Below are 11202 nucleotides of genomic sequence, written 5' to 3'. Positions count from 1 at the left end.
CAGACCTTCCTCAATCTCTCGGATAGCTGAAACTCTCGGTTGCCTTTACTACAATCAGAACAGGAGAAATTGAAAAATATGACTTGCGAAAGTCTGAAGACTATTATTAAAAACCCAACTCATCTGGTATTTTCCTCTGGTATCGCTGACCTCATATCGGTTACGTGCGAAGGGGAGGAGGGTTAAGGGACTTTTTAGAGGGTCCCCTATTCATGTCCATGCTAATGGGGACACTTCTGTGGCTCACATCCAAGGTGTTGATGCCTGGATAGTGAACATAGTCCTGTTTACTATTCTGAGTTGGAGAAAGGGAGGGGAGGAGCTGTCAAGCTAGACAGACATCAGCAGAGGGAAACTTTGGCAGCTTCATACCTCCAAAATAAAAGGCCCCACTCCCACTGATCGGCCATTTAACAAGATCCTTTCCTAAAGTCACTTATGGGGAATTTACATCCATTAATTTTCTGGAAACTTACTCTGCTTACCTCCCCCTAACCCCAACATGAACACCCTAAGGAGTATTTTGCCTCTCAAGTTCTCCTAAATCACTTCTTTAAGACTCCAGAAAGCAGACAGAGTCAGTCACATGTATTGAGAAGTGCCCATAGCCACCAGCTATGAACAACATCATAACTGTCAAAAAAGGTCAGTTTGCAAACTCTCAAGCACATCCGTCCAGTATAAGCCACACCTCTTGTATCCAGACTTATGCTCAGTAATCAACAAAATTTTGATTTGAGCTTAAAATAAACTATAAAACCTTGAACAAGCAATCAAGTGGACAGATTATAGTCGTCATGAGACCAAAGCACTTACCTGTGAGTACTCAGTAGGTATTTACATTTACACGAGGGACACTTTTGTCTTCAAATGACCCTTTTCACAGCAGCCATTTTGTCGTGTCATTAAACTAAACGTAGATGTAGTTCCTTACGACCCTGATCCAAATCGGTTAGTTCTAGAACTCAGAGCCATGCATGCTGGCTCGCTTTAACAGTGGTTACACACTCAGCAGGAACACGATTAAATAAATCAACTATACATGTGTTTACAATGTTGTTATGTGTCAAAATGGTTTCCGCTGAGTCAAATTTGCACCCCTCCTGATGACTCATTTTTCAGAGGAAAGTAAATAAATACTTTTCAAATAAGTGCATAAAATATCAAGTCCCTAGCTAGCAGGGAACATTCCCACAACATTGGTTAACATTTGTCACAGTTAGTCGAACAAAATATTTTACAGAACGTTTTAATGGTGTCAGATAATTTTGAATAATGTCCCTACATGGATAAATGTAATGAATATTCTTGTTCAATATAATCTGTAACCAAAGAAAACATTTTTAGACTTTTTTTTTAAAGAGGTATCTCACTTCAGAAGACCCTTCTGGGAACAAATTAAGAACTTCCTGCTAAACACATCGTTTTATCACAACACTGTCAGAATAAAACATTTCTAGCTGGAAATGTTTCATTTCTAACAGAAAAATTGGCACCAAAAAGATATCTTAAGCTAGGATGGAAATCCTCAGTGCATCTTTATACCCTTTTAATTTGCGTGATTTTGAAAAAGGGCTCATTTTTGTCAACACACGACAAACAATTCACAAACACTCGTAGCAGAGTATCGTACATCTTTTGTATTATGAAACACCTAATTTTAATCAGATAATAATAGCTTGTAAAAACCTTGTTTTACCCGATGAAGCTCTCGTACTAAACACACTGCAAATAAAAATGTTATTCCCAGTTAGACAACATGTGGGATTCTTTTGTAACTTTCTGGCCTCTCCTTTCTTATCATACTGTAGATGTGTGAAGGAATATTTTGTTTAAAAACATTAATATTGTCAACATGGACAACCAATCACATCTTATCAATGTGATCCTCATCTTGCCTCAGATTTTGGTGTGTAAATCATCAGTTAAAAAACAATCCAATAATCATCCATCGTCGTTTTCTGCTTATTCCTTACTAGTAAGGGTCGCAGCATCTACGGGCGAGAGGCGGGGTTCACCCTGGACAGGTCGCCAGTCCATTGCAGGGCCAACAAACAGAGACGAACAACCATTCACACTCACATTCATACCTACGGTCACTTTAGAGAATCCAATCAGCCTAGACCCCAAATTGCATGTCTTTGGACTGTGGGAGGAAGCCGGAGTACCCGGAGAGAACCCACACAGGCACAGGGAGAACATGGAGACTCCACACAGAAAGATCCCGTGCCCGAGCTGGGAACCCCGGAACCTTCTTGCTGGGAGGCCACAGTGCTAACCACTGCACCACCGTGCAGCCCTTCCAATAATCATATAATGTGATGAATCATAACATATAATATCATACATCACATGCAAATCTAGTTTTATTTTGAAAGTCTGATATCCGGAAAACTTGTATGGACATTTTGTGTTTTTGACACTCCAAGTCTCCAGCGCAGGGAAGCGCATTCGGGATCGTCCGGACTACGCGCGCACACACATACACACACACAGAGAGAGACTGAAGTTGAAGGTTTGGCTGGTTTCACTCGGAGTTTGCCTCCAGGTAGTTTAGTTTGTCTGCGATGACCAACGAAGAGGAAAGAGGATCTTAATGAAAGGCCGGGCAGGACGTGACTGGAGAATTATGCTTTGACTCACTGGGACTCTGGTGGATACGTGCGCCACTGAAGAAACTGTCTCTTTTGTGTTTTGTCTGAAGAACAAGTTGCAGTGATGGAGAGATACATGTTACTGACATGGATGCTGCTGTGTTTGTGCAGCCGGCCGTCAGTTGCCCAGAACCCCGCATCTGAGGGAGGTGAGACCCCTGAACGCAATTATTTAAAACAACAACAGCAATATCGAAATATGGCAGAAATCATAACCAAAAATTAAACACACGCTAATAATGTTCGTCGGCTGCCGTGGTTGGATGTAGATCATCGGGGAGGATCACCAGGGTGGGGTTGATCTGACACAGGGAGATGGCACAACTTCAGGTTGATGAAATCCAGTTCCTCCCAGAGCACGCAGGGACCACCCACTCAGGTTGGGTGCTCCCGTTAACGTGAGAAATGTACGCTGGTCTAATTGTGTTTCTTCAAGAAGACATTTTTATAAACTCAACTAGAAACCGAAGCAGTTTCTGTGAGGGTTCCATCACGGTTGATAAGAGGTTAAAGTGACCCACTCATCTGCATCCCATTAAAGCATGAAAGCATTTGAAGCCACTTCATCTGCTGCTGTTGACTGGTGATTCAAGTCTTGAATTCTTTTATTTTCACATAAAAATACACAAGCATCCATCCTGAAAAACGAACATGTCTGAGAGGCTAAACTTGGAGGTGACACCCCTGATCTTTACCGCAATGTGTGTGTGTGTATATGTGTGTGTGTGTGTGTGTGTGTGTGTGTGTGTGTGTGTGTGTGTGTGTGTGTGTGTGTAATGGTGAGTGAGGTGCTGTCACTTTGCTATTTCCATGAATAGGAACCTGACCAGTTGAAGCAACTTAGCTTACAGTAATTGGGCTTTTTATAAGTGCACCTGTTGCTGGACAATAAAGAACATCTCGTCTCCATGACGACCGACAGAAAAAGAATATTTCCATATGCCATCATATTTTTTGACCGATTTTGCCATTGCTATGTGATCTGCAATATTAGAACAGAAGAAATGTTAATTTTTTTTAACGTACGACACTTTCAAAATTGTCAAAAACTCACTGAACCATTTATGATGTGAATTTAGTTGTGATTTCTATCAAACCAATACGTTTTCTCAGATCTGTAGACTATAATGTGTCCGGACATCACTGCAGCACCACAACATTTCATTTAAAATTGTATTCGAACACAAAATGAACCTTTAATAACCTTTAATGGTATGATCATGTGTCTACAGTATCTCCTGGTATTGGTCTGACACACACACATTTTCTTACCGATTCATTGATGATTTTTTCTGCGACTTTGAGGAAAATTCTCTCGACTGTAGTGTGAGAGTAAAAGTTTTTTTTTTTCACAAATAAAAACCCATACCAAAATATACCAGCATATATCTAACGAAACTTAATGGAAATCTTGTGGTTTGACGCAAAGGTATTAAAGGAAATCAATATTCATCTTTTTTTTTTCTCTCAATTGAACCACGTGGAGGTTTTTGTGAAACAAAATTACATAACTTTTCCCCAAACTTCCGGCTTGGAAATTTAAAAAAAATTTTTTGAATTCCATGACTATTCCAGAATTTTCATGACCATATATACCCCCTCACCATGCACTACGTGCGTGCATGTGTGTGTGTGTGTGTGTTTGTGTTCAGCAGCAGCAGCAGCAGTTCCACAGTGTTTAACTAGTGACATGCGGCGCTTCATTTTTCCATCATCACATCACTGTAGTTCTGTAATCCCCAATAAATCCCATTCATGGAGCGCTTGATAGCAACAGAGGAGCGCAGTTGAACGTTTCTCTGGATAAACAGTGGGGGATCAAAAAAAAAACTATCACCAGACGTCAACAGTGTGATAAAGACACACCTGCGCAAAGTTCAAACAAGAGAGTTGTAAAGAATTCTTCAAGCTGATGGAAAGGCAGGCTGCATGTATGCATGCGCGTGTGTTTGTGTGTGCGTGCGTGTGTGTGTGCATGCCTTCGCAGCACTCTCAGCTTTCAACACCTCATGCCTCAAACATTTAATAATCATTATTTTAAAAGCATCCAAAGAACATAAAGTGTCAGAGTTGGCGGTCGGGACGGAAACTCCCGAGGCCGTCTAACGCCATCATCTCTCACCGGTGTTTCTCTCATTGTGCTCGGCAACTAAATATTATTTTTCTGGCGCTTGTTTTTCTTTCTCTCTCTCTTTCTCTGCTCTGAATATCGCCATCCAACATTCCTCCTCGCCTCTCGCATGGAACTGCCAGTAACCCCCCCACACCCCCTTTCTTTTAACACCTTTTCTTTTCCCTTGTCAACCCCTCTTTTGCTCTCCCTCCCCTTAAAATCCCAGCTACTGTTCTCCCCCTCCGACATGTAGCCCTCAGTTTGTTTATGTTTCTTCTTATCTCGACTGTAATTAGTTAGCTTCTTCCTTGCATCTGACTTTCCCTTTAAAAAGTGGTGGTTCTGTGGTGTTTTTCTGGAAAGTGATACTGAGGCATGAAAGGGAGTGAAATCAAAGGCAGCTCCAGCCCTGCTCTTTGATCTAATAATAGCTGTACTGATGTGGGTTTGTCTTCTTCCTCCACAGTGCTCAACTGCTGCGAGGGGGACGTCCTCTTCCTGTTGGACTCCTCAGGTAGCGTGTCGTCCTACGAACACTCCCGCATGCTCACCTTCCTCTCCGAGCTCCTCCTCCCCTTCTCGCTGGGGGAGGATCAAGTGAGGGTTGGAGTACTGCAGGTGGGAACCCGACCACGCCTTGAGTTTGGTTTTGACACTTATAGCACCCAAAATGGCCTCCAGGGGGCTTTGAGGAGCATCAAACCCCTAAGAGGGGACACCAACACTGTAGAGGCGCTGAGAATGGCCAAGGACAGGGTGCTGAGGCCAGGAGCGGCAGATGGGACCCGACCGGGGCTCCCGAGGGTGCTGGTGTGGTTGACGGATGGGGTGAAACCGGGTGATGTGGTTGGACCAATGGATGAGCTGAGGGAGGAGGGTGTGGCGGTGCTGGTGGTCTCTACCGGACATGGTAACTATCAGGTGTTGAGGAAAGTGGTGAGCGCACCTGCTGAGGAGCACCTGTACTTTGTGGACATTGATGACATGAGAATCATCACAGAGGACCTGCGGCAGGCCATCATTGGTGAGTCGGAGATACTGATCACTGTAATTTTGAAGAAAAGAATTCCGCATGTGAGCACTTTTACATTTTTAAGAAGAATTCCATTTTCCTATCAGCCTTGTTGCTACTCAGTGAGCTGGACTCTTTATTTCATGCTTACATGAATAGAAAATCCATCTGTAGTCCTTATTCAACAAATACAAATAAATATGACATAATTCAGTAAACACATACCAAATACAAAACAACACAAGTAGAGAAATCATCGCAGCCATTAGTAAATCTGCTGCTATAAAAAGGGAGTGGTATAATGATTGACAGGTGCTCTTCATGAAGCATCAGTTGTTGAAGCCCTTGTGGACGCTAACGTTCCATAAAGATGACTTCCTCTGATCACTCAGGCTGGTTTCAGACTAAATCAGACAGTACAGCAGTGTGGGTGTGAACTGCAACTCCAGAAAACACAGCTTTGGTAGCGATACAATGCAATGGCACAATTTACATCTTTGTACCGTCTCAGTGCCAGGTTGTTCCCCCAAGAAACAAATAGTCTCTTTTCCTTGTTGCTCTGGAAACAGCAGAATGCTACAACGCTATGTGGTGAATCCTGCATCGGCTTGGGCTCACGTGACTGGCAATGTGATGGCAGGTCACATTTTTCCAAAATTCAACTCTGAATGATGGATACTCATCATCCACGCTTATTTTCAGTCTAAACAGCAGCTCAGCTTTACGCATCAAAGGTTGTAAGGGTGCCTTACCAACTTGTGCTTCAGTAGCTTTGAAAAACGCCCTCATTCAAAGGTTCACAATCCCACAAGCAGCCTCCCACTCACACACACACAGATGCGTTACAAGTCGCCGTGCGTCCCTCTAATTCCACACATGCTCCTGAAGACACCGGAGCCAAATAGGACACCAAGTGTGTCTGTGGACGTGTACTGAGATAGGACGATCTATTAATGGCTTATTAATTCAACTTCCCTCGTGGCATCCTCTAACACTATGCCAGTCGTGGGACATACATTTATTTATACATACATGTACTGTATGGATAAATATAGACTGTCGAGGCTCCTCATTTCTCTAGCCAGATTAGGTAACCACCGCGTAACTTGCGAGGGACACCTCAGGGGTTATTTAGCGCGGTCGTAAGTTATGATGCTGAGTATAAATAAGGGTTGAATTCAACATTGGCGTCTCGGTGGAGTTTATTTTGTTGCAGGGGCTATCCAGGTTGGCTATTTCAAGTTGTCTTATTGCAGAGGTTATGAATGCATTCAGAAACCCAAGTCTCTCTGTCTGAGACTGTCTGAAGCTGAGGCATTTTTAGCGCCGGCTCTTTCCCGTCATCATCCTCTGACTCTCTTTGCAAAATGATAACATGCTTTATTTTTACACTAGACTTCTATCCCCCTGCCTTGAACAGAAATCATACGAGCTGAGCGAATAACTGTCAGGGATGTCTCCTCCACCTCCGCCACGCTCCAGTGGCGACCCGTTCTATCTGGTATAAAAGGCTACTACGAGATCCGCTTTGGCCCGGTACCGACAGGAGGAGCGGGAGGTACAGGGGCTGGAACTGGGACCAGTCCAAGCACCGGTGGTGGTCAGTACCAGAGGATGGTCCAGCCTGGAGACTCCAGCTCTGCCAAGCTGATAGGCCTGAAGCCTGACACCACCTATATCGCCAGGTTGACCCCGGAGTCCAATGAGCAAGCATTTAACACCCTCACTGTCAGCTTCACAACAAAACCAGGTTGGCCTCTGTCCCGTGGAAACGCTACATCACTTACTGTGCTACTTCCTCAAAATCTTTAATCTGAAAGAGCCAAATCTTTTTCGACAATGTTAATCTGTTGTGGGGAGGGATTTTTTTAAAAACTTCTAATCAATTTAAAGATTTCACTCTGCGGTGACATGATAAACCAGTGATGAGAACTATAAGCCAAAACCAACTAAAAGAGAAATGTAGATTTTAGCTATGTTAAATGGGTTTACCCCAAAATGAAATGGGTTCTACCTTGGTGCATGCTTCATCTATCTACCAATTTTGGTGAAAATCTGCATCGTAGTTTTTGTATTATTCTAAAAAAAACAAAATGTGAGTGTGAGCTTAAGCTCCCCATGGAGGTTATTAGGAGGGGTTGTAGCCCTCATATTTTATTTTCCTTCTATTTCGTTTTACTGCTTCACTGTTGTGCTTGTGTCACTTTCCCACCAGAGGTGCTGAGTCCAGCCGTGGTTACGGTCTCTGAATCGGGTCAAACCAGTGTTCGGGTCAGTTGGGGTCCTCTTCAGCCGCAGACTGTCACAAGTTACTACATCGAATATGCTGCCCTGCCCAGGGGAAAAGTTCACGCTGTCACAGTGGACAGAAGGCAAAACTCCACGCTCCTCAAGAACCTCCAACCTGACACCACCTACTTGGTCACCGTCAGCGCCAGGCACGCCTCGGGCAAGGAGAGGGCCATGTCAGTGAAGGTGTGCACTCAGGAAGGTGAGGTATAGGATTAGTTTCCTGCTAACTCGCCCTAATGTTGCACAGCTTATTCCTTAGTGCATCTTAAATTTCACATAGTGGTATTCAGGTTTGACCAGTTGGGAGGCTGAGCTGCTCCTGGTGCTGGAACCAGCACAAGTCCACGTAACGTCATCTTTGTAACACTTTTCACTGTCCGGTGGTCTATTTCCAGTGACTCCAGCCCTTGCGGACCTGCAGCTGACCACAGTAGGGAGTGACTCAGTGCAGGTCAACTGGAAGGGCAGCGACACCGGTTTGAGGGGCTACTGGCTCACCTGGGAGGGACAGCAAAGCTCCGCCCAGCGTTCCTCTCTCTACTTACCACCTAATTCTCTGTCAACACGCCTCACACACCTCCCCCCTTCGGCAAGAGTGTGCGTGTCACCCATTTACAAGACAGCGCGGGGAGAGGGACTGTGCTGCACAGCAGAGTTTCACTCAGGTTAGTTTTGAGATGTCATCATGAGGATGAAAGCAATACCCCTGTGTATTTTTTGTTCATAGGTGGTACCAGAAAATACACAGCTAGCATGTTTTTTTTCTAAAGCCCCCCCCCTCCCACTAGCGCCTCTTAAAGGCAAAAACACAAACTTTTTGGGATGTACACTTTTTGTCCATCCTCTTCAGAACCAGACAAGAAGATAAATACCCTTGTTTCCTCTGTGTGTTGCATTAAGGAGCTTGGACATAAAAGCCTGACCTAAAGCTAGTTAGCTTAGCACAGTGAATGATGGTGGATGGGCAGGTTAGCACACCTTCATCTTGTTCACTTAGGTTCCGAATCCTGTAGCTCCTCCTCCTCCGCGTATTTAAATAGATTAGAAGGAATGCAGAGTAATTAGTAGCAGCACATGCTCCTGCTTTTCTTTGTTATGTTGGCCAGAGTTGCATTGGGGCTTTTGAGGTGCTCGGTTAAAAAACGGAAAAGTATTTTCTGTTTGATGTACCTATTTCTAAAGTTACGAAAAACCTGAATTTTAAATTGTTATTTCATAGAATATGTTATTCAATACCTTAATCCTGTTACCAGCCATTTCAAGCCAAGTGTAGGATGATTTTTGGCTGAGGTATGCTTACACTTCTCATCCACTACTATTCATTGTGCTAAGCTAACTAGCAGTCAGTTGGTCGCTGTGGGTCTCAGGGCCCGAATGCATTGAGGAGAGAAGGTTGTCTATCTTCTTGTCTTTTCCCCTCAGTTTAGTTATTTTGACACCACAAGATGTAACTTGTTTCCTCATCTGAATTGATTTGTGGGCAAAACGTTCTCAGAAATTGAAAAACCTGTTGGCTTGGCCAATATTTTTATACCTCTAAAAATGTTTTGTGTAAACTGAATACACAAAGACTTTTATACTGAAACATGTTGTACTAACTTAATCATGTAATTTGAATGATATAAGATATTTATAATGTTCTTTGTATGTGTATGTCAAATGTTAATATCCAATCATATCACTCCGTCTACCCTCCAGATGCATTAGCATATGGATACCGATCATAGCACCCCTGAACTGCATATGCACCTTACCAAAGATGGAGGGTCAACGGCTCCTTAAGAATGCTGACTTTCATCGGTTATTCTTTCCCCTGCTACTCCCCTCTGTGGACATCATCCAGGAGAGAGAGAGAGAGAGAGAGAGAGAGAGAGAGAGAGAGAGAGAGAGAGAGAGAGAGAGAGAGAGAGACGTGTGGCTTGGCTCACGGAGGACTCATGTGGAAGCCGTAGACTCTTGAGAGCGGTTGGAGACAATATGATGACTGCTGCAGTTTGCTTTTCCATTTCTCTTGTCTCCTCTGGTTTACACATGTAGTAAATGTATAATACTCCAATGAAAAGATGCAAGCTAAATAAAGATATTATAGGTCTGTTCTGCCGATACAGAGCAGGCATGTTTCATGTGGTCTCTTTTGCAGAACTCTCTACGCCATATGTGGGCCTCGTGTCTAAAGCAGCTTTTTTTTTGATAATGAAAAGAGAACATCTGATTTACATTGATGATGTATACTTATGGCTCATACTTGCATTTCTTCTCCATTTCATTTCATGATGAGATGTAATAATGACTTTTAGGACATTGTGAAGATACCTTGAATCTACAGAGATGTGTTACAGATGTGTGATAGAAGTCTTATAATGATCTCTGTGCATAGAGCAATCATTCATATTTATTAGTCAAATGTCATGTAATTTTGAGAGTGTGCAGATTTTGCAGAAGAACTGTTTACGTTTCAGGACTTTTACCTTTTTTTTTAATCCAAGTCTTTGTTGCCCCCTACTGGCAGGATCCACACAGGCCTACAGCTGATCTCTGATTGTTATGCTCTCAGTTTTCTATGTTTTAACATAAGCTTGCAATAAAGTCTTGAATAATTTTGTTAATACTTTAGTGTATTTTTTTAATCATAATACAAGCTATCAACATCAACTAAGATTTGAGGGAAATATTATTCACATATCACATACGCTTACCTTGCCAATTAAAAACTACTGTAAGTCATTTGTGTCTTGTCTTTGTTTCTTTTCTTTCTCTCTCCTTTTTTCCTTCTGTCTTCCTTTTTTCGTGGCTTGACTCGATTAGTTTACAGATGTTTGTAATTTTTTTTTTTTTAACTTTGTTTTAATTCAGCAGCAGAGTCCAAATACCCCCCTCAAAGGACTTTGGATTGAAGGTTTCTGGTCCGTGTTACTACATTATGCACTACAGACAAACATGCGTACTATCATCTCCTATTTCATTTAACCAGCACACCATAATATTTCTTTCTCAAAAACCTGTTTTGGGTTTCTTTCATCCTCAATTTAATCATCCTATATCCACAGCTCTATGTCATGTCACACCAATCCTAATTAAATCTCTATGTCATATCCATCCATCTATTTCCTACCTCTTATCCTGTTAAGGTT

General features: G+C 42.8%; 1 protein-coding gene across 1 annotated transcript; it reads left to right on the top strand.

Annotated features, from left to right (window-relative positions):
* The first annotated feature begins 2444 nt into the window (after positions 1-2444).
* vwa1 (von Willebrand factor A domain containing 1) lies at positions 2445-10942 on the top strand. The gene is made up of 6 exons (XM_086212730.1): positions 2445-2803; positions 5234-5791; positions 7200-7529; positions 7995-8270; positions 8467-8736; positions 9770-10942. Exons 1-6 carry the CDS (start codon positions 2719-2721, stop codon positions 9796-9798), a joined length of 1548 nt encoding a protein of 515 aa, XP_086068856.1. The 5' UTR covers positions 2445-2718; the 3' UTR covers positions 9799-10942.
* Positions 10943-11202: the final 260 nt, after the last annotated feature.

This window comes from Aulostomus chinensis, chromosome 9 (genome assembly GCF_037954235.1).
Source record: "Aulostomus chinensis isolate RoL2024-O1b breed Wild chromosome 9, RoL_Achi_v1.0, whole genome shotgun sequence".
NCBI classification, from domain to species: domain Eukaryota; kingdom Metazoa; phylum Chordata; class Actinopteri; order Syngnathiformes; family Aulostomidae; genus Aulostomus; species Aulostomus chinensis.
The sequence above is the reverse complement of the archived record's forward strand: the minus strand, read 5'-3'. Positions and strand labels throughout refer to the sequence as shown.

What these genes read in the sequence shown, in the direction of transcription:
- vwa1 (XM_086212730.1), top strand. Translation starts at nt 2,719, where the DNA reads ATGGAGAGATACATGTTACTGACATGGATGCTGCTGTGTTTGTGCAGC. An exon ending in CAGCTTCACAACAAAACCAG is followed by an intron (nt 7,530 to 7,994) that starts GTTGGCCTCTGT and finishes CTTTCCCACCAG; the next exon opens with AGGTGCTGAGTCCAGCCGTG. An exon ending in GAAGGTGTGCACTCAGGAAG is followed by an intron (nt 8,271 to 8,466) that starts GTGAGGTATAGG and finishes GTCTATTTCCAG; the next exon opens with TGACTCCAGCCCTTGCGGAC.